This window comes from Terrapene carolina, unplaced genomic scaffold, assembly GCF_002925995.2.
Source record: "Terrapene carolina triunguis isolate 2854851 unplaced genomic scaffold, T_m_triunguis-2.0 Scaffold131, whole genome shotgun sequence".
NCBI lineage: Eukaryota > Metazoa > Chordata > Testudines > Emydidae > Terrapene > Terrapene triunguis.
In genome coordinates, this window is record NW_020664482.1 from 9,511,891 (window position 1) to 9,537,394 (window position 25,504).

The following is a 25,504-nucleotide window of genomic DNA, read 5'->3' on the forward strand; positions in this document are numbered from 1 at the left end:
TTGCAATAAGAAATATGCACGTGCAGGAGAGTGCAGGTTTGAAAATCAGCTGTCAGTGGTGTGATACATAAATTACCTTGTTCTGGTGGTCATTTTTAGCACCCATTTAAATAAGTGGGCTCTGATGTCAAAATTCAGCAGTGGTATGCATCTTCATTTTATTTATTTCCTTTTCCTTCCTGTTTTTTTTTCTTTGTGTTTCCATTTTAAGGTAAATAAACCATAGTCTATGTAACCATGATGCAATACATGGGCTGATGGAACTGTACATGTGTTGTAAAGATTAATTGGCATTCAGTTAGGCCTCATAAACCATAGTGTGCCATGCATTATCCTCTATTTTGCCTTCTATTTACAATGCAATATAGTTCACATAGTGGGCAAGGATTGAAAGCAGCAAGCACTTTTCTGAAGTGCACGGTGTCAAGTGTGTACTTTTTGCAGACTGATCTTCCTAAGTGACACGGCCTTGGGAGAGCTGAGAGATTCAGATAGGCCTTAATTGTGGGGCAGAGGTAACATGGTGTTGCCTTTCTACCCTAATTGCATCTATTAAGTAAGTCCCATGGGAACCTTAAAATCCCAGAAATATCTTTTATTTGTTCTATCGATTTTTCTGACAACGACGACAACAGCAACAAAAAGCGAACACCTTGTCATGTTTTCAGATAAAAGCATTGGAATTGAACTCCAATTTTAAAGAACAGTTTCCTCGGCACAAAGATCTAGGGTGCATTTTTTTTTGAATGACATTGGCTGGGAAGATATGGTGGTAGCTAGGTTGATAACAAAGTCAGAGAGGCTAAGCAGTGTGACTGCAAACCATTACTTATAAGAGAATGAAGTGGTAATTTTGCAACTATCACATCTCAAATATGTGACCATTTTCCTAGTAATAAAACTATTAATCTGTAACTGTTTACTTATCAGGAGGCCATTATGTGATTGATGACCTGAAAATGGAGGTTATCTTTCAATTCATTTGAAATGCAAACTAACTAGACAATCTATAGCTATTGTGGCATATTTTTAAGCAAAATCAGGCACCTACATTGACCTCCTATTTACATTTCTTTGAGAAGAAAAATCACATAAAAGCTATCAAGAAACACATTTCACAGCAGGCAAATTAATTGGTTTTACTGTATTTGAATGGAGGGTTTGTCAAATAAAACATGCCATGACAGTTAATAGTGTCATTTAGAGGCAGAAAATTATTGGCTTATTTGTTGTTGGATAAAAGGAAGGCAAACACTTTGTATGAGGAAGTTTTAATGTGTTTAAAATCCTCATTAGGGATTTATGGACATTCTTGCTTAGTATAGCGTCTCATTAATTTGAGGCTAAACAGTTACTTCTCTGTTTCAATTCTAGTGTTTGGGCTTTTCCCCCCTTTTCTTTTCTTTAATTAGATCTTGCATTAGAATTTGGTCTCCACACCGCTGGAGATGTAGAATTAATTAATGTGATTTATAAATCGAATGGAAGTGAGTTATTCTTAGATACCTTCTCATTTGAGCGAGCAGTTAAAGCACACATACTGTAAGGACACACACAGATCTAAAAGATTTCAGGAGCTCAAGAAAAGTATGACTTCTGCACGGAATACATTTAGCCGTGTCCCTTGGTATTAATAGATCAGCACATTTTAATTACAAACGTAACTAACAGGGAGGTAGTAAAAAGATCCCATTCAATTTCAGATTTCTTTGTTATACACCGTCAAAAAAAGGGCTACTTCCGCACCACGTAGGTGTGATAAGTGTCATCCAGTGGCGGTTCCGATCATCAGAAGTGTTTTAATATTTAAGAAGGGTAAGACCAGGTTTTCTAGATTGATGCCTGAATTTGGAGCAGTTCCCCATTAAGTTGCCGGGTTCCAGCATGGGGTGCAGGCTCTGGGCTGGGGCTGAGGATGAGGAGTTTGGGGTGTGGAGGGGGCTGATGGCTGGGGTGCGGTGGGGGCTGAGGGCTCCGGCTGGGGGTGCAGGCTCTGGTGTGGGGCTGGGGATGAAGGTTTTGGGGTGCGGGATGGGGCTGAGTGCTAAAGCAGGGGGTTGGGGTGTGGGTTCTGGGAGGGAATTTGGGTGCAGGAGGGGGCTCAGGGCTGGGGATTGGGGTGCAGGCTCTGGGCAGCGCTTACCTCAGGTGGCTCCCGGAAGCGGCCAGTTTGTCCCTGTGGCCCCTAGGCACAGAGACAGCCAGGGGGCTCTGCAGGCTGCCCTTGTCCACAGGCACCACCCCCACAGTTCCCATTGGCCGTGGTTCTCAGCCAATGAGAGCTGCAGAGCCATGGCTCGGGGCGGGGACACCGCGCAGAGCATCCCTCCCTCCCTTCGTCGCTCACTCTCCCCCACATTCATTAATTTTCACCGGGCTGGGGCAGAAGGTTGGAGTATGGGGGGGTGAGGGCTCCGGCTGGGGGTGCAGGCTCTGATGTGGGGCTGAAGATGAGGAGTTTGGGGTGTGGAGGGGTCTGATGGCTGGGGTGGGGGCTAGGGTGCAGGGGGGGGAAGTGAGGGCTCCAGCTGGGAGTGCAGGCTCTGGTGTGGGGCCGGGGATGAGGGTTTGGGGTGTGGGATGGGGCTCAGGGCTAGAGCAGGGGGTTGGGGTGTGGGAGGGAGTGTGTGGTGTGGGCTCTGGGAGGGGGTTGAGGTGTGGGAGGGGGCTCAAGGCTGGGGGTTGGAGTGCAAGTAAAATTGCTGTAAGTTTTACAAATGCCTACTGGATTAAGGCTGGGCAGTGTGCTGGTATGTTGATTGATCTGGTATTATCATGCTGCTGAACTTCCAAACTATTTCAATCAGTGTCCATAAATAACATGTAATTCCTTTGGAATTTTGGGCTATTCTTTTATATATATGCACGGACCTTGTCATTTTATTTAGCTGATAGAGGCAATGATTGGAGATGAGCATATTAGGCTCATTCGCTCTGTGTAGGAAATTAAAGTTACCTGAGGTTGACAGCTTTGGCATCTGAACTAGGGGCTTTTCAGGAGCCCATTGAATTCAGTGGGAGTCATTGTATTGGTTTAAATAGGCCTACAGTCAGGTCTGAGAATTGTTTTCCTAGTTAACTCACTTTGTGCATGAAAAGAGGCTACATTCTTCTCTAACTTACCCTGCCACAACCACACTGACTTCAGGTGTGGCTGCACCGGTGAACTGAGGTTAGAATTTGGTTCAGTAATTGCAACCTGTTCAGATTCTTTAGTAACTTTAGAAACTGGCATAACTTCTCCATAGTGCAACATGTATGTAAGGGGCTGCTGTTCTATTTGTGCTGCAGGCATGAAATTGTTTGTTTGTTTTTATATTGTATTTATATGTATTTTTCACAGACTTTTGAATGCCCCAGGGAGATGTTTGTGAAATCTAGTCTTCTCGTTGTATTTTAGCTCCTGCATGATTGGAGGTACTCTGAGAAGGCAGAGTATGTATATGAATTTGGACCCATAAATGGCTCTCTGAGGATTTAACCCTGAGACATAATAACACATGTCTGAATACCAGGAGAGTCAGCTTTATTTGGATTTATTTGAACACCACTATTTTGGCTCCATTCAGGTTCCCGAAGACCCCAAAGACATAGTCCTAAAATATATTGGTGATAACCTCATGAAGGAAATAGCACCAAGCAGTAATATTCACTTCTTGTTCATTTACTGCACCTGTTTTAACCTGTTTGCACTAAAGGTAGTAAGGAAAATCCAGAAAAATCCCAGCTATTGAAATTAGCCTGACGTTTATTTCGGGCATCTTTGACATGAATGTCCCTTTTGGGACAAAATCTTAGTGAAATTGGAAACAGACAGGAAGACTGGATTGGACGGCGACCAGGGGACATTAGACCAGTGGGGTGTATGCAATGCCATAAAATTCACTACACATAAATATAGAGCAATCCACCTCAGGAGAGAAAATAAATAGCACAGATACTGACTGAGGGATAAACTGCCATCTAGAAAGAAATGAGTATGAAAGAGGCTTAGGGATGACTGTACGTGGAAGACTAACTGCAGTGCAACACCATTGCAGAAATGGGCAAAACTGCTCTTGCATGTAAATATAAGGGGGAAATAGCCCTCATGCAATTGCCGCTGAAGTACTGTGTCTGGTCCTCACAGTTTAGTCAGGATATAGCCAAACCGGATAAAATACAGAGATGAGCAACAAGAATGCTATGATGACTGGAGGACATGACATCTGAAGTGCACTATTCATCCGTATTAACCCCTACTTCTGCCGGTTTATCTTCATTGTTATGTAATCTTCAAAACACATCCAGACGGGTGTTTTGGCTGAAAGCTGTTTAACAAATCCATCATACTGGCAGCCTGGGTGAGTTTGGTTGAATGCGTGCTAACGGTTGGATTCTAATGGCGGGAAGCCTCTTCTTTCACCATATATGGGAACTTTGCAATTGTTAGTACAGACTGACCCACTTCCCACACGGTATTCACCACAAGAGACATTGGAGGAATTGAAGGCATTCATAGAATTAGGCAGGTACTAAGGGTCCTGTCGTTGCCATTCCTGGTTTTATAAGAGTTTTCCTCTTATCACCCTGTAGTGCACGCTCAAAACGATCGATCAAGGCACGTGTACAGGATGTTTTCATGCAAGTAAGTGAAAAATCAATTTATGTCCACAGAAGTAAACAGTAGCATTAGCTTAATCTCTCTAGAGTCCACAATGGGTTCCTAGATAAAGGGTATGACATTGGAAGTAGATCCGTTGATATGTGAGTTTATTGGTGCTCAAACACAAGTGAAGAATGGGATCCTATTTGCATTTAACATGACACGTTTGTTTCCAATATGACAGAGATAGGAAAGGTGTTACTTGTTGAATGCCAGTTGTGCACCAGTAAAGTCAGAGGAATTGTTCAAGAACAGTTTATCCTAATGAAAATACAATCCTTTAGTCGTACCAAAGAGATTATCCATAGTCTGATACTGTCTACCAACTTGATTCTGAATTTTCAGGACTATACTAATATGCGCTGTCTACTTCCCAGAAGTTTGTTGGAAGTTTTTAGTTCTTAGCCGAGTTCTTAATGCCAATTCCACTCCTTTCCCAATATGGCATTTCAAAAAAGTGTCTTCTCCTTTGAAACTTTCATATTGATAAACACCAATCTGATGTAAATTACATGGGAAAGGCATTTTACACAATTTTCCTATGTAGCATAAACAAAATCTGAGCTCATGCAAGTTATAAATAGTTCAAGACAAGAGGGTGGCCAAGGAATTGCTGAATGAATAAATGGAAGGTTGTATCAACATTAATCATCAGCTATTATAACAGGTCACTCACTGTCATTTGATTTGCATAACATTAAAACTATTTCCCCTACATTCTAATATTCCTCATGCCTCCTTCCCAGAGTTTAACATGGGGCCAACCAAGTCATACGTTAAACCCTTAGGTTCCACATCATTTAAGTTATGCTTTTTCACTTGTGATACTGCTTTTTTAGGTTGAATATTTTGACCATATGACCTCCTTTTCCCCCCTGGAAGCAATATTTTAAAATAAACACAAAATCTTTTGATGCAAAGGCGTTTCACCGGATTAAAATGAAATTGGAAGAGGAATTCAGTGCACCATGTAACTTGTGAAATCTTTTCGATTTGATTGAAGTTACAGTATCCTCAGGACTTATGTCTGCAGCTTATGTAATATTAACTGTTCTTCAATCAGAAGTTCATGAATACACTGCAGAATGAGAAAAGAGCTCATGACGTGACCAGCAAGCACTTGGTTTTAACAAAACATAATTCCTAGAATCGATCCATCCTGTTAAGTTAGATCATGTTGTTCGCTGAGGTAGACAGGTCCAAAAAGTATGTACAAATCTAACCTCAAAGTGTTTCTTTTTAAAATGTGACTACTGATGAAAGCTTTAAAAAAAAATCACCTTGTAGCACTCAGACCACTTGATTTTCTATAGATTAGGAGAATAGTGGTATTTTATATGGGATGTCCAGTGTCAATGAAATTTTCATGTAAATTCTAATAATAATTCCCTACAGCACTAATATTTATGTAGGCTACAAATACTGTATTAGCCATATTTGTCTCTGGCCTGATGGATATCTGCACGGATCCTGTAGTGTGCTGTGCAATGCCACTTGCACTGGTCAGCTCAGGGGTGGGCAAACTTTTTGGCCAGAGGCCCACATCGGGTTTCCAAAATTGTATGGAGGGCCGGTTAGCGGAGACTCTGCCTCTCCAAACAGCTAAGTGTGGCCCGGCCCCGCCCCCATCTGACCCCTCCTGCTTCTCGCCCCCTGGCGCCCCCCCCCGGGACTCCTGCCCCATCCAACCCCCCCTGTCCCCTGACAGCCCCCGGAACCCCCGCCCCATCCAACCCCTCCTCTCATTCCTGACTGCCCCCCAGTGACCCCTGCCCCATCCAACCACCCCTTCTCCCTGTCCCCTGACTGCCCCCAGAACCCCGGCCCCTGACTGCCCCCCCGCCACCCCATCCAATCCCTCTTCTCCTTCCTGACTGCCCCCTGGGGACCCCTGCCCCCATTCAACCCCCCGTTCCCCGCCCTCTGACCGCCCTGCCCCTATCCACACCCCCGCCTCCTGACCACCACCCCGAACTCCCCAGCCCTCTATCCAACCCCCCCTGCTCCCTGCCCCCTTACCGCGCTGCCTGGAGCACCGGTGGCTGGCCGCGCTACAGCCGCGCCTCCCAGAGCACCAGGACAGGCAGCTGCGCCGCCCGGCTGGAACCAGCCATGCCACCGCGCAGCACAGAGACCAGGTCAGGCCGCGGCTCTGCAGCTGCACTGCCCCAAGAGCTCGCAGCCCTGCCGCCCAGAGCATTACGTCGGCAGCAGAATGAACTGAGGCTGCGGGAGAGGGGGAACAGCGGGGGAGGGGCCGGGGGCTAGCCTCCCAGGCCAGGAGCTCAGGAGCCGGGCAGGAGGGTCCCGTGGGCCATAGTTGGCCCACCTCTGTGTTAGCTGAATGGACAATTAATCTTCAATTTCTGATTCACAGTTGGAAAGTTTTTTTCAGGATAGACTCAGTATCTGACAGATCTGTGCTTTTCAAGTCACTGAAGCTATGCACTGAAGCAGCTACACTGCTGTAAACTCTCTAGTGTAGCCACTCTCACCTGATGGAAGACAGCTCTTTCATCAACTTAGTTAATCCACCCCCAACGAGCAGCAGGAGAAGCTCTCCCACCAACATAATGCTGTCCACCCTGTTGCTTTGGTCGGTGTAACTTATGTCGGTCAGGGGGGTGGCTTATTCACACCCCTGAGCAACATAATTTATACTGACATAAGTGGTAGTGTAGACAGAGCCTTAGAATGTGGGGCAACCACATGAATTTAGAAAAAATGGCCTCCTTCTTTTAAAAATCCATTAATAATAATGTACAGAAAGTCTTACATTGATCTTCTCTATGATATCCCTGTTGTAATAATTATTCTTTTAATGTTTTGCATTAATCTAAATGTTTGCCACTTTGTGCCTGTTCCTGCTTGGCTCTCCCTGTATGACAATCACAGCACTTTGACATCATGTGTTACCTTAATACCCATGATTCTAAACAAAGCAATGCCAAAGGGAACAAAAGTTCTGTCAAGTCATTAAAACAAAACTGATGTATGATCATTTAGAGCTATTAGTGAGTGTTGCCAGCAGAAGGAGGTTGTGATTACAGAATAATATAATAGATTTTTACTAAACTAAAATTGTGTATTTGTATTATTATTTCTTAAGCAATGTAAGCTTACATAGTGCTGTGCATTAGGAGAACTATGTCAAATAAGGAAGAGGCACTTTGCCCCAAAAGACTAACAGTCCCAAGGACGCAAATGGGAAATTGCTGCGCACTGGAATTCAAAAGTTAGTGGTGGGTGGTCATTGAAACTGGAAGGTTTAACTGGGGAGGTGAATTTGAATAGGGAGAGGTCCCGGGATTTGTTAGCTGGAAAGCTGTTCATGGTATAGAAAAGAAGGCAAAAAGTGAAGGTGAGCGAAGAAGTTAGAAGGTGTCAAGAGGAAAAAGCATGGAAGAAGTGAAAGGAGAGGGGTTAGGGCAGAGGTGTGTGAAACAGAAGTTATACAATATTCAGGTGAAGCTTTCAAAGACACCTGGTGTGGAAATCCAGGCTCCCTGAAGTCAATGGCAAAATTTCCATTGGCTTCGGTGGAGTAAAGGTTCCCCCCCCCGCCCCCCGGGATTGTGAGCTAGACTTTAGTTAGGTAGAATGTAAGAAGAAGGGGATATTTTTCTTAACCCAAATGTTCTGACGTGTAGATCCGACAATAGTGGCTGTTGAGGTGGGTAAAGTTAATAGTAGGAGCCACGTTTGTCATGTTCACTTCTGGGCACTTCATTACCTAGATATTGACAAATCAGAGGGAGTTCAGAAAAGAGCAACAAAACGATGAGAGAGGGTGGAGGGAATGACCTATTAGGCAAGATTATAAGAGTCAAATATATAATATACATGAGGAGTAAGATGGAGCATAACGGTGTACAGATGTATATGAATGATGTAAATACTATGGAGGGATATGAATTATTTAGAGTGATGGAGGAAGTTATCCATAGAAATGATAGGATGAAATGAAAAATGGGAAAATATAGCCTGTTTGTCAGGGGAAATGTCCTGACAGTGAGATCAATAAGGTGTCGAATAGTCTTTCAAAGGAAATGTGGAAGCCTCCTTGCCTGAGACTTTTCGAACTAGACTCGCTAAAGCACTAGAAGCGACTATAGGGAAAGAATCCTGCAGAAGACATACTAGATGACCTAATAGGTCATTTCTGTTTCTAATTTCTATACTTCTATTCATTTAAACTTCATGCCTGCATCAAGATTCGAGAATGAGGAGGAACACACACTTAGTGGCTGTCCCAACCAAAGCTCTACAGCATGTGCTGATGTGGGTGGGGATGGAGGGAAAGAGGCATGGCCATGGATTGGCTTCCCCTAACCAAGCTCTAGTAACCAAGGATGAGATTTTTTTTCAAAGGCTCCAAGGGCACCTTTGAAAATATCCCCTCACATTGTGGCTGCAGCGTGCGTGGGGACTGGGTTCATTGTGCACGTTCCCCCGAATCTAGTGTACCCATACAAGATAGCCATAATAAAAACCTATTGTATATGCATACAACTTAACTGTTGACAAATGTACATACACACACACACCAAGTGCTCTTAAAATCCTGACAGTTATTGCTCATATATTTATTTGCAGTATTTAGGGTATTTGTGCTGTTTTCTACATTTAGAATGGGGAATTACAGCAAATAGCATCAGTAATGTTTAAAGAACTAGCTTGCTAAATTGCAAGATTTTACGAGCATCTATTTGTCTGTGTGTGCCTGTGTGTAGATGTAATGCATATTTTTAAGAGGCACGGAAGATCTCTCAAAACTCTCAAGATGGATTCCTGTGTGCTTTTCAGTCTTTAGAGGATATTTAACCTGTAACAGGCCCAGGAAGTCAGAGACTGAGGAATCAGCAACTAGTATTAGAATCTAACCAGTTTTTTTTCTATAGTACGTGTTTAGGGTTTAAAATTTGTCTGGGCTGTTAGTGTATGAAGCTGTACAATAAGATGCTTGATGATAACAGTTTACTCTTAACTGTTATCACCTTTGCCCTAAATTGTGGCATGTTGTAAGTTAAAATATACCCTGCGTTCTCACTGAAATCTGAATATTGGAGTAGCGGTTGATATCTTCATCATTTATAAAAGTTTCCAGCAATTTTAGTGCCCATTTTTAACTGTGGGGAAATCAGGGTACTAGATTCTTTCTAAACAACTGTTTGTAGCAAAACACTTACAAAAATATCTTTAAGAGACGGTAGAGATGCATCTTTCTACTGATTTAGGTTAATTTCAATTGGCAAATTCTGTTGGTAATGATCACTGGATGAAGCGTATTTCAAATAATGGGGCATTTTCTTGTTAGCTGTGGTTTAATAGATCTATTTACTTCCCTGGTTGCTTTTAACCAATAAACTTTGCATTCTGTGACTGACTGACTTTTTTTTTTTAAAAACCTAGGTTAGCCTTCCCAATGACTCCAGCTGTGTGGAAGAAATATTACGGGTGAGTTTAATCCTTTTGCTCCTATATCATCTTCTAATTATAGTTCTGGTGTCTCATCTTTGTTCAGTAAGCTATACAGAGTTCACAATATTATATTTAAATAACACTATACTAGTGAGTACAAAATTAAAGAGACGCTGTCAAGGTTTGCTAGGCCCAAAATATGACCTCTGTTGGGGCCAGTTCTACATACCCTCATTTCTCCTCTTCCAAAGCTATGTCTACACTACAGAGCCTATGTCAGCCTAACTACGGTGGCATTGACCCTTAGTATAGATGCTGTGTACACTAGTGGAAGGAATTTTTCTGCTGATCTAGGAACACCCCCTCCCCAAACGATGTTGGCTATGCTGATTGAAGCACTCTTCTGTCAGCATAGCTGCATTTACACTGGGGATTTTGTCGGTATGTTTCGAGGAGGTGTGGTTTTTTCCACACTTTTAAGTGTAGACCAATCCCAGGTAATCCCAGTCACAGTTCAGGGCTAGCTGCACTATTGACCGCTCTCAGTCTCAACGAGTGCAGCCCCTTCAGGTGATCAGCCTCTTGCATTCCCATCCTGCGGCAGAATCCCGTGATTTTCCCACTCACAGGTCAGGTGCAAGGCTGCAACCACCCTGTGTACCAAACACGATTGCCCAGTGGTCCCAACTGGATTCAAGCCCTGCAAATCTACCCTTCAGGAGCTGTGAGCAGTGGTTAACACAGGGCTCAAAATAGCCTCTTGCAAACAAAGTATTGTTTAATCTTAAGAGCAGGAACAAAACATAAGAAGAAATAGGGTTTTTAACATAACGAACAGTCTACACTCATGAATAAAATTTATGTATGCCTAGCTTATCCCAGAAACCTGATCTTGGGGAATTTTGTGGAGTGGAGGGAAGGTCAGCCTGCACAAGAGTGGTCCCTGTATCTCTCCCTCTTTGTGCTTCAGGGCATGGGTTTTAATCCACTCCAAAGTCCTTTGTTTCCATTTCATGCGTCAGGACCCTCCATCCTGGGGTCACTGGCTACAATGCTGCTCTCAGGATAACATTGCAAAGGGATCGACACCTGTACTGTCCTTTTAAACCTCTGTGAATGGAGGGCTATCACCAATGTTTGCCTGCTTTCCTGCCTACCTACAAACTAACCCATACCTGAATTAATCCCTAATAAACATATAGCAAACACCACAATAACAATCAAACAAACAGATGGCCATATAATATTAGTAAAATAATACTGGCATTTCTCACTGGAGCTGGTTGGGAATTTTTCAACTCATCATTTTTTTATCAAAAAGTACACATTTGCCAAAACTGTTCACGAAACAGAGTCAGTTACATGAATTTCCTCACTCAAAATAACATAGAGGAAAAAAGTTTATTCAGGTTTTTTGGGTTCACAAATATTTTTTGAAATTTTGACTTCTCACCCCGGTTCAAGATGGAGAAAAAATTCTGAAGTCTTGAAAATATTTGCCGGTAGGAAAAACATTTTCTGCCCAGCTCAATTTCCCATGTTCTTCACCATCCCACTGAAACCAATAAGAATACTTAATCCAGAGGAGTTTGCCCTTTTTATGTATGTATTATCTTTTGATGATGTCAATGTAGTTCTCCATGTGTTTCCAATGTTCCTCTATAATTTGCGGTCCCTTCTAATCCTATGATTCTATAATTCTAAATCAATGTGGGAAGCTAGCAGTAGTGTGGAATCTGACCATAATAAATGTGAAATTGTGTATCCCATGGAGTAATACATCCAAGGAAGGGAAAAAACCATTGGTTTCAAGCTTCCCAGGGGTTGTTATGTAAAGAATAGATAGGGAGGGAAAAATAAGGTTGAAAAATTATTTAAAATATTTTTTGTGTTTTTAAACATATTTCTGCATCTGTGTTATTTATATATTTGAATTATGTTTGTTAATATTGGAAGGAATTAACTGCTGGATGGGAAAGCAGTTATTTTCAGAAAAATAATGTAGAAAGAAGTATAATGTAAATTTTCCAAGGGTCAGTCATTCGGGTGCCTGTTTTAAATGCATGAGCAGCACATATACCGGTACTCACAAAATGCAAGAATATCTTATGGGAATCTGATCCTGTTCCCATCAAAGTTGATGGCAAATCTCTCACTATCTTCAGTGGCTGCATAGTTAGACCCTTGTGACCTACTGGTAGTGATCTGCATTGGCATGGACTGAGGTTACATTTCTCAGGCCCAGCACTAAAGCTTGTTGAAGTCAATGTGAGTATCTCCATTTACTTTAATGGACTTTGGACCAGATACATACTCCCTAGGAGCCACTCTTGCTGGTGTTGAGTAGCACCTTATTCCACGAATCGGCCTATTAAAATCAATGGAACTAAACTCAGTGTGAACAAAGTGCCAGAATCTGGCCTTACGCTAATAGGGCTGACTAAACCTGGCCTATTCTGCTCAGATACATCGGTGTGAATCCAGAGTAACTCCATCATAACCAAACATTTTACTGCTAAGGCTGCTTATCAAACACTTTGTAACTATTGGCAATGTCTGCTCAAGAGAGAACCAGGACTAGCATATTGCTGAGGTGTATTTGCAAAGTTGTGAGGGAAACTTTCTCAGAGCCAGCTGGTAATACGCCTGGCTCCAGCCTGTTATGTCACTCTCCCTTGAGTGCATTTCACCCCAGGTATTTAAGAAAAGTAAGGAAACTAAGCAATTTAACTGAGTTTCATCCCTAAGAAAGTTTCAATAACTCTTGCATTTTGTTTGTCACAAGGTTTTGTATGTAGCAGAGATACAAGCTGTGAGCTCTCTGATTTTAAAATTCTTTTTTTTTTTAGGCTGATCTTGATTAGTGCTTTTGTAGACCTAGAGGTTTGGGATTCCTAATAGATGCTAATAAATAAAAATGGAGTTTAACTAAGTTTACGGTCAGAACTTACCAGCCAAGTGAGGGGAAAAGGTCATGTGTCCATTCAGACCCCTGAGTCTTCTGAGACAAAATTTCAGTGTTTCAGATTTCCTGAAACACTTAGCCACTTATGTCATCTTGTGGAAGTGCCTGGAGAACTGCTCATGATACCATAACTAAAGGTTAATGATAGACCAGTCTCCTGTTGATTTTGCTTGTCTAACCCGCATGGCTGAGAAGTTTTGTTTAAAAAAACCGTTGCCTTCAAACTAAAGCCAAACTGTAAAAGTAACATGGTACATTTGCATTGATTACAGGTTACCAGAGCTAGACAGATAGACGGAGATAGATAGGCCTCCTTCTGTTCCAAAATATCTCTTCCTATTTAAAGACAATGTGATATCTGTGGAAGAGCAAATAAAATGAAAAAACAAAACCCAAGAAAATATTTTTCTTTATTCATATGCGACTAATATTTATGGATTTAAATTAGCCTGTAAATTGCTAGTCATATAAAAAGAGAATTCATTAGAAAATTGTGTTACAAACTAGAAAAAAATCCTGGATGCTTTAAACCAAGGTTCGGAGTCCGATGCTTCTGTTCCTTACACCAGTGTGCTCTAACGTTGTTGTTATGTGTTGTTTGCATTGCAGTAACACGGAGAGGCCAGGGGCCATTGTGCTAGGCACTTTACAAACACATAGGGCAGTCGCTATCCAAAGAGTTTAGGGTCTAAATGAATAGAGTTACTCCTGATTTACATCATTGCAAACGAGAGGAGAGTCAGGCTTGCTGAGCATTCATTTACCTCACTTTGACTTTCAAAGTTGTGGCCAATATGGTTTTGGAATCAATACTGAGTATTGTGACCAGAGGCCAGCCTCTGCTTTCATTTATAAACGTGTAAATCGGAAGTAACAGTTTTGACTTTAATGCCTCTTCCTGTTACCTTTGGTGGATCTGATGCCACTAGATACCTCTAGTACTTGCATGACTGGAACACAGTGATTGAGACTGTAGTCATCCCATGCACACTTGCCTGGGGCTAGCCACAGTCTAGTGATCTATGTATGTAGGGAACCAAATACACCTCTACCCCGATATAACGCGACCCAATATAACATGAATTCGGATATAATGCAGTAAAGCAGTGCTCTGGGGGGGCGGGGCTGTGCACTCTGGTGGATCAAAGCAAGTTCGATATAACGCGGTTTCACCTATAATGCGGTAAGATTTTTTGGCTCCCAAGGACAGCGTTATATCGGGGTAGAGGTGTACTGCCCTCAGATTCATTTTCAGCTCCTGTGCATTTCATTGTGGGGGCCAGGCAGGGGGCAAAATTTGTCCCATTGAATGCAAGCTAACAGTGGTGTTTCACTGCAACGGGATTTCTGCAGAACACTGCAGGAATCTCCTTTAGGATGTATTAGCTCTGCCCTAGAAAATCTTGCTGACTCTGCAGGAATTCAAGCCAATTAAGTCTGCTCTCACTGCAAGAATCACTCTGCCAACCAATGAAATGCAGCCACCTCTGGAACGAAATAGGTCATTGTACAAAACACTACATAGAGCTTTAGAACAGGAAAAGGATACTTCAACCCTTTGAAATTCCAGGAGGAATTTTAGGAAGGCTGAATGTAATTACCCATATTGAGATTTAGGGCCAGATCTTCAGCTGGTGCAAACTGGCATAGCCCCACTGGAATCAAGATCTGGCTCTCTATATAAAAACCAATAATTTCTGTGTTGCTAAATTACTCTTCTTACAGTGAGGTAAACATTTAAATCTAAAAAGCTGCCACTGCATAGCAGGGCAGAAGAATTCTAGAAGGTGTCGATTTCATGGTAGTGTAGTGTCAAGTAACTAGATAGATTTCTGATATTATACCGACAGCTGTGATATTAATTAAAAGCTTTCTAGTCTAGAAGCAAAACAAATCCTAAATATAATTTAAATTGTAATTAGTATAAAAATGACTGGAGTTAAATGAGAAAAGTCTATAATTTATACTGTCTTCTATTCTTCTGATGACTAGCTCATATCTAATGACATTGGAGAATATGTAAATTGATCAGCAGGTGAAAATGCCCTTGACTGGGTAAATTATGTGTAGTATTACCTTTCTCATGCCATTTGAAAGCACTAATGGATTTAATATGTATTATCCATAGCGGAGGTGAGCTGTTCACAGAGCAAAATTAGCCTGTAACAGATATAGCCCATTATTTGCCCCTCAGTAATTGTTTTCTCTTCTAAAATACAAACCAACACTGAAGAACGATGCTAAACCTAATTATAATCATTGTAATTTGAAAAATACAGGTACGCTGTCCAGCGTGGTTACAGATGCACTTAGTAGCTGACAAGCAGTTTAAATATTTTCATGTGAAATCTGGGGGTTTGCTGAGAGGGACATGATGTGAATTTAAAACAATTCTACAGACGTCATTGGACAAGTGAATAATGAGCTGACTGGCCTAGTAAATCATGTGAACCTGTCAAATGTGGGAACACGTTGGGGAGGAGATGATGTCAAATAACAGTAACTTAGCAACCTAGCATTTAGCTGTCCAGAGAACGAGTAAGAGTGGCCACTTTTAAATAGCTGAGTAAATAAACGAATCCCTATATGTCTTAGGTGTGCCGTAAAACTAGCCCTGTTTTGTGTCGAGTTCCTTCTTTCTCCTGGATAACGTGATTTATTATTTCTATTGAAATGAAAAAAGAGATTGAAAAACGAACTCCCGTGTAAATGTGTAGCCATGCCCTTGTACCTCGGCTGGAGGGAAGGCTCAGGAAGCACTCCTTGAGCAGGCAGTCACCTGCTTTGAAGACTACAGCGTGTTGCGAGTACTTTCTCCCCCTCTCCCCCTTCCCCTTTAGACCTCGTTTATGAACACAGACATTTATGGGTAAAAATAATTAAAATAAAATTAAATAAAATAAAACAATTAGTTTCTCAAGAATCCCCAAAACAACAAATTGCCAACTTTAAAATAATGTTTTCTCAGTAGATGAAGGGCCAGTTTTTGCTCTTCCATCAGTGTGAATCAAAGGGTAGTTCCACTGACCACTGAATTGTTCTCTCCTTTACAACAGTGTAAATTAGGAGTCGCTCCACTTCCTCCTGTTGCTGTACTAAGCTGATTTACCCCTGAATTATTCTGGTGTAAATGAGAGCAGAACTTAGCCCTAAGCCTGCATCTAAGCACAGAATTCAGCCCACTGGGCCTATTATGTAGCCGGCTCTCTGGAAATATGAGACTGCTGAGTGCTTTGTTCAGATCAGAGTTTTGTAGCTGATCTTGTTCACACCAGCAGGAGTAATGCCAGTGAAGTCAATAGAATTACTTGGGCCTGTTTTTCTGGTGTTTTACACCTTATATAGCCATTTAAACCAGTGCCACAGGGGGCCCTGTCTTCAGTTGAATTCGGGTTGGTCCAGGTCCGAGGGGAGGGCAAAGATGGCTGGCTGTATGCCACCTTATGCCCCCAATTCTAGGACAGTGACCCAGTGCAATGTAAACTAGCCTTGGGATGCTCTAAGTTACATCTGAGTCATTCTGGCAGCTGAGGATCATTGGAGCATTGCAGTATCCCAGCCATGTCTCTTTACAGTGGCAATGCTCCTCATTCGCCCCTATGGAAGGCTGGCTATACTAATTTAGTGCTAGTAGAGGATTCCCCTACGTTAGGAATATCATGATGTGACCACCTAGGCCAACTTTAAGTCTGCTGTGTTCTGTCAGATCAGAGCCAAGCAGACTTAGTGGGGGCGGGCGCAGGATCTGACCCTGGGAGTGCATAGCTGGTGTAAAATGCTTCCGAATAAGAATGGTGGTATTTTGCACCTGCTTGGCACAGGTGTAGATGACAGAAAGGTTAAGGACCTCAGCAGTATAGACAAATGGAAGTGAGATCAGTTTCAGGCCCCAAGTAATTTGCCTACAGAGATCTTATTTTGTATTTTTAAAATATTAAGCAAATTAGTTGGCAATGCACTTTGAAATGCAAAGGCTGGTAATTACACAACAAATCTATTCTGGCCTATCTATAGTGGAACAATAGAAAGATTACAAACAGATAGAGGGAGCTTACGCTGTACCTATTTCCAACACAATATTCAACTCTGTTTTCTTATCTCCTTGAATGTAATATTTTAACACATATTTTGTAGTGCCAAATTGAAACGTTGCCAATTTCAGTCATATTATTTAATTCCACTATCGTTGCCAGATTTAATATTACTGCTAAAATTACTATAAAGTAAATTGGCACCGTCACAATGAACACAACATTGACTAGCATTTGGCAATGTGTTAATGTATCTGAAGAGAATAAGGTGATTCTCATCTGTCAAATGAATGAAAATGTACTAATTTGGTCCCATTTCCCATGCTCTTCACCAGCTCCGTTATACAAAAAGAACCACTTTGTAGGCTTTTTTTCTCTTTATAATCACCTCAGGAGTGAGTTAACATAGATTTTAATGTCTCACATGATGTACATCCTTGCTCCCATTAAATACACTCAGTGTCATGGCAAAGATTGTAAGAAAAATGGAAAACTGCACAAAAGGAATCCAGGTTGGGGATGAAGAGGGTAAGATTACCATTAACGAAGGGAAAATTGGCTTAGGTGAAATAGAGCCAACCTCAAACATTGGTCAAACCTCTAACTGAAGTCAAACTGCACCTCTTTGTGGTGTTTGAAAAAGTTCGGATAGCTTTATATAATATTTTCAAATGCCTCTGAACTTTGAGGACCAGAGAGAACTGGAAGCAAAAAAACAAAATACTGTGAGAGGCAGTTCATGGGGCTTCTTACAGTTGACTGGCAACATGAACTTTTCTCACAAGATTGCCACTCCAGATTTGCAGGCCCAAGGGGCCCGAGTCTCCCCTCAGTTACGTCAGTGTACATAAGGAGTAGCTCCATTGAATTCAGTAATGACTTCATTGAAAGAGAGGAGAATCAGAAGGAGGTCAATCCAGGTGGCGCTCAATCTGCCAGGAGGCAACATCCCTTTGGGATTCACCATGGTGATGATTTACAGTGTTATGGCCCTTCACCAAAGCTGTACTGAGTGTCCTCTCTTGAGAGCCTCAGGCAGTACATAAATCCCTTGTGAAAACTGTCCTAGGAAGCTTTGAATGTATTCTACCTGGCCGTCCTGAAGTACCAGATTACAAAGTGATAACAACTTGTGACCTATGGAACAAGCTTCTATCAAGCATAAGAGCCACTAGAGGCTAGCATGCTCCACTTCTATGTACTATGAAGATAAATCAATCTATAAATAAAGTCATGTTTTGAAACACACACACCATTAAATATTTCTCTGTTCTCCAATGAATCATTTCTGTATTTCATCTTATCCTGTCATAGTGAAACACGGTAAATATGGGCATGAGTGTTTAAACTGCTGGCAATGTTACCTTTCATTTAAGTAGATTAATAATGCGTAGTTTACATAACAAATTCTGTGCCTTGGGCACAGAAATACGACATTGCAAACATATTCTAATGGCGCCATTAGGGTTTGTGAATGAGTATTTGTTTTACAAACAGTTGTGGTATGAAATGACAGAACCAATAGCATTTTCTGTCAGATCTTTATCTTATACGGTAGAAGGGGAGGGCTGCACTCTGTCAGCCTTCAGGGCAGGGACTGCAGGTTTAAAGCAACAAACTAAGATCTATGATGTACAGCTGGTGGGAAACCCCATTATAAATTAGCCAGGTCGAAGGAGTTGGTTGGTCTGTTGAAGGATAACTTGGCCCCCATGTAGTTAGCTCAGAGAGATCACATGCTCTTTTCTCCTTCTCTCTCTTGGTATTCAGGGCTGGAGTTGGGGCTAAACAGGCCAGCAGTAATCAAGGGAAAAGGCATGGAGCATGTGATTGGATGCCTCTTCAGAAAGCTTATCCCCAATTATGCCTTATGGACATATGTTGCACAGCCCCAGTGGAAACTCCAGGAAGCATTGTGTATAATGCATCCCGGAGCTTACTACCATACAGTAGGAGTGTGATCCTTACCTCCACAGTGAACAATACCACAAGGGCAGTGTAGGCTCATCTCCTTCTCCTTCCATCCAGCCTCCCTACCTCTTTGCCAAGACTTCCCTCAAATCTTTCCAGCTGCTGTTCTCCCTACTGCAATAGATCCCTCAGTAGATCCCTGTAGATGTCTAAGAAGGAAGATTGGTGCTTCCAGGAATAAATTAAACCCAGCTGTCCCTTGCAATCCCATGAGACACAGAGGGGGATGGAGTGTTGGAATCTCCTGTTCTGGGAAAGGCGGGCCCCTCTACAACTGGTTTCTGGAGACATCCACTGTGACCCTCTGTATAACGTACAAGAAACTCAGAAACAGGCCCCAGGTTTGGAAGGGAAATAAAAACCTCAGATTGGCAAGGAGTAGGGGACTAAAATAGGGAAAGAATGAGTTAAAAATTACTTAGGCAAGTTAGATGTCTTCAAGTCACCAGGGCCTGATGAAATACATCCTAGAATACTCAAGCTGATTGAGGAGACATCTGAGCCATTAACAATTATCTTTGAAAAGTCATGGAAGTTGGGTGAGATTCCAGAAGACTGGAAAAGGGCAAATATAGTGCCAATCTATAAAAAAGGGAATAAGGACAACCCAGGGAATTACAGACCAGTCAGTTTAATTTCAGTACCCTGAAAGATAATGGAGCAAATAAGTAAGCAATCAGTTTTCAGACACCTAGAAGACAATAAGGGGATAACTAACTGTCAGCATGGATTTGTCAAGAACAAATCATGTCAAACCAACCTAATTGCTTTCTGTGAGGAGGTGGTAAGCCCTGTGGATAGTGAGGAAGTGGTAGATATGGTATATCTTGACTTTAGTAAGGCTTTTGATACTGTCTCGTGTGACCTTCTCATAAACAAACTAGGGAAATACAACTTAGATGGAGCTATTGTAAGTTAGGTGCATAGGTTGGAAAACCGTTCCCAGAGAGTAGTTATCAGTGGTTCAGTCAAGCTGGAAGGGCATAACAAGTGGGGTCCCCCAGGGATCAGTCCTGGGTCCGGTTCTGTTCAATATCTTCATCAATGATTTCGATAATGGCATAGAGCACACTTATAAAGTTTGATACCAAGCTGGGAAAGGTTGCAAGTGTTTTTGATGATAGGATTAAAATTCAAAATGATCTGGACAAACTGGAGAAATGGTGTGAAGTAAATAGGATGAAATTCTATAAGGACAAATGCAAAATACTCCTCTTAGGAAGGAACAATCAGTTGCACACATACAAAACGAGAAAGTACTCCTAGGAAGGAGTACTGCAGAAAGGGACCTAGGGGTCATAGTGGATCATAAGCTAAATATGAGTGAACAGTATAACAGTATTGCAAAAAAAAGCAAATATCATTCTGGGATGTATTAGCAGGAGTGTTGTAAGCAAGACTAAAGAAGTAATTCTTCTGCTGTACTCCACGCTGATTAGGCTTCAACTGAAGTATTGTGTCCAGTTCTGGGCACCACATTTCAGGAAAGATGTGGACAAATTGGAGAAAGTCCAGAGAAGAGCAACAAAAATGATTAAAGGTCTAGAAAACATGATCTATGAGGGAAGATTGAAAAAATTAGGTTTGTTTAGTCTGAGAAAAGAAGACTGAGGGAGGATATGATAACAGTTTTCAAGTACATAAAAGGTTGTTACAAGGAGGAGGAAGAAAAATTGTTCTCTTTAAACTCTGAGGATGGAAGCTGAGAATGGGCAACAGGGGATGGATAACTTGACGATTACCTGTTCTCTTCATTCCCTCTGAAGCACCAGGCATTGGCCACTGTTGGAAAAGTGGATACTGGGCTAGATGGACCTTTGGTCTGACCCAGCATGGCCGTTCTTATGTTCCTTGGACAAGAGGCAATAGGCTTAAATTGCATCAGGGATGGTTTAGGTTGGACATTAGGAAAAACTTGCGAATTCTCAGAGCCAGGGACAAATTGTAGGAGCCTATCTTCAATGTCAAGTATCAGAGGGGTAGCCGTGTTAGTCTGAATCTGTAGAAAGCAACAGAGGGTCCTGTGGCACCTTTAAGACTAACAGAAGTATTGGAGCATAAGCTTTCGTGGGTGAATGCCCACTTCATCAGACGCAAGATGATGCGTTCACCCACGAAAGCTTATGCTCCAATACTTCTGCTTTCAATAGTCTTAAAGGTGCCACAGGACCCTCTGTTGCTATCTTCAATGTCGTTATCCTTAGAGGCTACATGCAGGCATAACCAGTCCATAGGCAGTAAACTGAAAGGAAAAGGAAAGACCATGAACCAGAGATGAGGCTGAATCAGAACCAGAGGGTAAGAAGAGGAGGCACAAGACAGATTCTTTCAATCAGAGTGCTTTGAAACCCCTCTCAGGCAGGCCATTGAAGCTCTAGATATTCTGCTACACAAACCTCCCAAGAAGGAAAGTAAGGAGGAACATAAGGAGGAATGAGATGGGGCAAAGCCACTACAAAGGTTTTATAAGATCTGAGGCTACAACTGTATAACCCACTTCCTACCACGCTGGAGGTTGATGTTAGGGATGGGAGTATCTGGCTACAACCAATCATCTTAAGAATTTTTGTACCCACCTTCCCAATGTGCACCAAGCCAAATCTGACCTGTGTCACTCCACATCTCTTCTTCTCTGACCAAGAATACATAGATCCCAACCAAGGGGCATTTCCTTCTATGGAGACTCAGGAGAAATTGAAGTGACATCATCCAATCTGATGGCCTTGGCAGCCTCCATGTGATTTGCAGGGGCAATCACAACTTGGACAGACACTCTAGCTGGCATCATCTGTCTCAAAAGCAAGACATTCCAATGTCCGAGGGGCTTCTGTCAAGAAATCTTTCTGGCCGCAGCCATTGTTTTGGATGCAACTGTGGATGCCCTGTGACTCATGTATACACCCCATCCGTATGTCCACACCATGCAGCCTTGAGATCACCACGCTCACAGCACAGCTGTTTGAACCCTTTCAAGGGGTGATTTTATACTTCCTATCCATCGAGCTCATCTCAACTGGTGAGGCCTTCACTCCCTTCCTAAATGGGCAGATTTACTTCTGCCCCCAAATGAGTTGAACGCCTTTTATAAAGGATGTGTAGACATCTCAAAGAATTTTTTGGTAAGCATAAATAAAATTTCCTGTGCCCATCCCTGCCTCTGTTTCCCTGTGTGACCTTGAGATGCCACTTAGCCCTCAGTTTTCCTATCTGTAAAATGGGGAAATAATACTGCATATGGGTAGAATGAGGCTAAATTCATTGTTTACAATGTGCATTGAGACCTTCAGCTGGAAAGTGCTGTATTGTGTCAGGTATTACTGCTGTTCTATTATAACAGCACAAAGGCAAGGCTCAGTCAAACATTTAAAATTACCCTGGACACTACGGGTTATCCAGCTCTGTGGAAGATTGCTAACATTTCCCTGAAGAAAGCAGGGTGCTGAGTTATCATTTTGCCAGAAGCTGGGAATGAGCGACAGGGGATGGATCACTTGATGATTACCTGTTCTGTTCATTCCCTCTGGGGCACCTGGCATTGGCCACTGTCGGAAGACAGGATACTGGGCTGGATGGACCTTTGGTCTGACCCAGTAGGGCCGTTCTTATGTTCTTAATTTAACGTTCCGAGCTCTCTTATGGACTTCCAATCTATTTCAGCCGTATATCTCAAATTGTGCTTAACATTAAGGGGGAAGGTTATTGAATATGTAGGGTCCTTTCAATTTCTTAATACAAGACATGTTTCTTAATATGCATGTGAGAAGAATGCACACTCCATGGATAGAGAGACGTTTTTGAACTTTTCAGACTGTCGCATTAAATTTGTCACAATTGTTTAATTAGCCGGTAGATCCTACCACACTGATTTATGTCAGCCATGTAACATTCTCTGTGGATAGCTGGCAATTCCCTGACTAGAACGATTTGTAGTTATGGCTCTGTCATAGTTGTCAGTAGAAACTTCTATTTTCTACCATTTACAGCTCCTCTGTAAAAATTTGACCTGCGCCAAAACTTCCATTCAAAGAATAAATACCCACCCAAGAATAAATAGGTTGTTACATGGAGATTTTAAAAAAGTATCCTCCTGACCCTGTAGAGGAAAGAAACCAATACAATATAGACATTTACTGGTTCAGGAGGCTTGCACAGCTAGACCAGAAAATCCATGTGGCCAGAAAATCAATGCTCTTGGATAAAGCGCTGAAGTGGGGCCCAGGAAAACTGGGTTCCATTCCCAGGTCTGCCTCTGGCCTGCTGAATGACCTTGGGCAAGTCATTTCCCCTCCATGTGCCTCAGTTTTCCTATCTGTAAAATGGCAATGATGATTAAGGCTAAGATTTAGTCATGGGTATTTTTAGTAAAAGTCATGGACAGGCCACGGGCAGTAAACAAAAATTCATGACCTATGACCTATCCAGGGCTTGTACTATATACCCCTAACTAAAACTTGGAAAAACGCATCCCGAGACCACCGCTGGTGCTCGGGGGAGGGGGGGTAGACTGCCCCAGCAGTGGCTGGTGCAGCTGGCCCAGGGGCCACCCCAGCTGCACAGGCGCCCCTGGAATCAGTCGCATGAGCCACTGCAGAGGTCCCGGAAAGTCACAGAATCTGTGACTTCTGTGACCTCCGTCACAGACTCGCAGCCTTAATAATGATACCAGTCTCTTTTTTGAAAAGCGTTTTACATGTTGTGATGAAAAATGCTATAGAAAAGCTAGGTGGTATTATTACAATGGTCCCTTCCAGCTTTAGAATCTGTGTGTCTCTGTGTTACAATGCAAAACAGGCATCTTTTATTAAATAAATTGTTATTGCCTCTCTCGCCCTCTCTTTAGATGAGAGGCGACTTAATAAAATTGTTCTGAACCTCAAAAAAGATTTGAGTTTGGTTTGAGGAATGGGTGGAAGTTCTGGGAGGTGAGTCATTTTGTTTTAACTGAATCCGTGTCTGGCTACAACTGTATTTGGGCTTTCTGACCTGTACACCTACGTTCCTAGGACGGAGTTGCCAGTTTGCCTGGAAAAGGAGATCTCTGCGGATACTTTAATACAAATTGGGGCTCATGAAGCACTCCCTCCTAAGAGAACAAAGTGTCAGCAGAGTTCCTCATTGGAGGCCTATTTCCATGAAAACAGTTGTCACTCTTTTTTCCTCAGCAACTGAGCTTTTGTTACTTTTAAAAGAAGTTTTCATGATCTCCTCATTACCATTTTTCTTAATGTGATAACTGTAAACTTCAAGAAAGCTATCATGTTTGAAAGGGTACAGCAGCCCTTAGAAATGTTTTACTAACTGCTTATGGTCTCCTTTGAAAAGACTGAGACTGGGGATTTCACTAAATGTATCATTCTGTCTCCTTTTGCTGCAGCATTGTCATTTTATAGTGTCTTTCACTTATAACACACGCTATCCTTCAAAAAGAATGCCGTGTTACTGCATCTAGCCTTTGTATCTCTCCAGCAAAGTGAGATCAACAACTCCCTTTGGTAATTGCTGGAACATGATAATAAATTGCATGTTGTACTGAAAAAATACTCTTTGGCAGGTTTATTCCAGTTCCACTTTGTATAATAACTGGCAATTGTCATTGCTTGACACTTGCTGGAGTTATGAATAACACTAGCTGCTTAGAGCTAACTAGCAGAGTAATCATGGTTCTGCTGGGTGGTCTCTACTTGGGCGTCTATCCAGCGTGCTTGTATGACCCCTGATAAACCACTGCTAATGAACAGTCTGCTAGTGCTTTCGAGCCAGCTGAAGGCAACAAAGACAAGCCATGTCATAGTCTGGTAATTTAGATACATTTTTGAAGGATGCTGATAAATTAGAGAGGGTTCAGAGAGGAGCCACAAGAATGATTAAAAGATTAGAAAACCTGCCTTATAGTGTTAGACTCAAGGAGCTCAATCTATTTAGTTTAACAAAAAGAATGTTAAGGGGTGACTTGATTATAGTTTATAAGTACCTATGTGGGGAACAAGTATTTAATAATGAGCTCTTCAGTGTAGCAGAGAAAGGTATAAAGCAAACCAATAGCTTGAAGTTGAAGCTAGACATACTCAGACTGGAAATAAGGCATAATTTTTTAACGCTGAGAGTGATTCACCATTGCAACAATTTAGCAAGGGCCACGATGGATTCTCTATCGCTGACAATTTTTAAATCAGGATTGGATGTTTTTCTAAAAGATCTGCTCTAGGAATTATTGTGGGGAAGTTCTCAGTCCTGAGGTGTACAGGAAGTCAGACTAGATCAGTGGTTCCCAAACTTGGGACGCCGCTTGTGCAGGGAAAGCCCCTGGCGGGCTGGGCCGGTTTGTTTACCTGCCGCATCTGCAGGTCCGGCCGATCGCAGCTCCCAGGGGCCGCGGTTCGCTGCTCCAGGCCAATGGGAGCTGCTGGAAGTGGCGGCCAGTACGTCCTTCGGCCCGCGCCGCTTCCAGCAGCTCCCATTGGCCTGGAGCAG

The 25,504-nt window shown here is 42.3% G+C and overlaps 1 protein-coding gene across 2 annotated transcripts in view; it reads left to right on the forward strand.

Annotated features, from left to right (window-relative positions):
* The window catches only part of AFF2 (AF4/FMR2 family member 2), a 394,994-nt gene that overhangs the window by 207,359 nt on the left and 162,131 nt on the right, over positions 1–25,504 (forward strand). For both annotated transcript variants that reach the window (XM_026652958.1, XM_026652959.1), the window contains one exon: positions 10,058–10,102. In XM_026652958.1, coding sequence (XP_026508743.1) covers positions 10,058–10,102 — 45 coding nt within the window. The remainder of the gene's footprint in view (positions 1–10,057; positions 10,103–25,504) is intronic.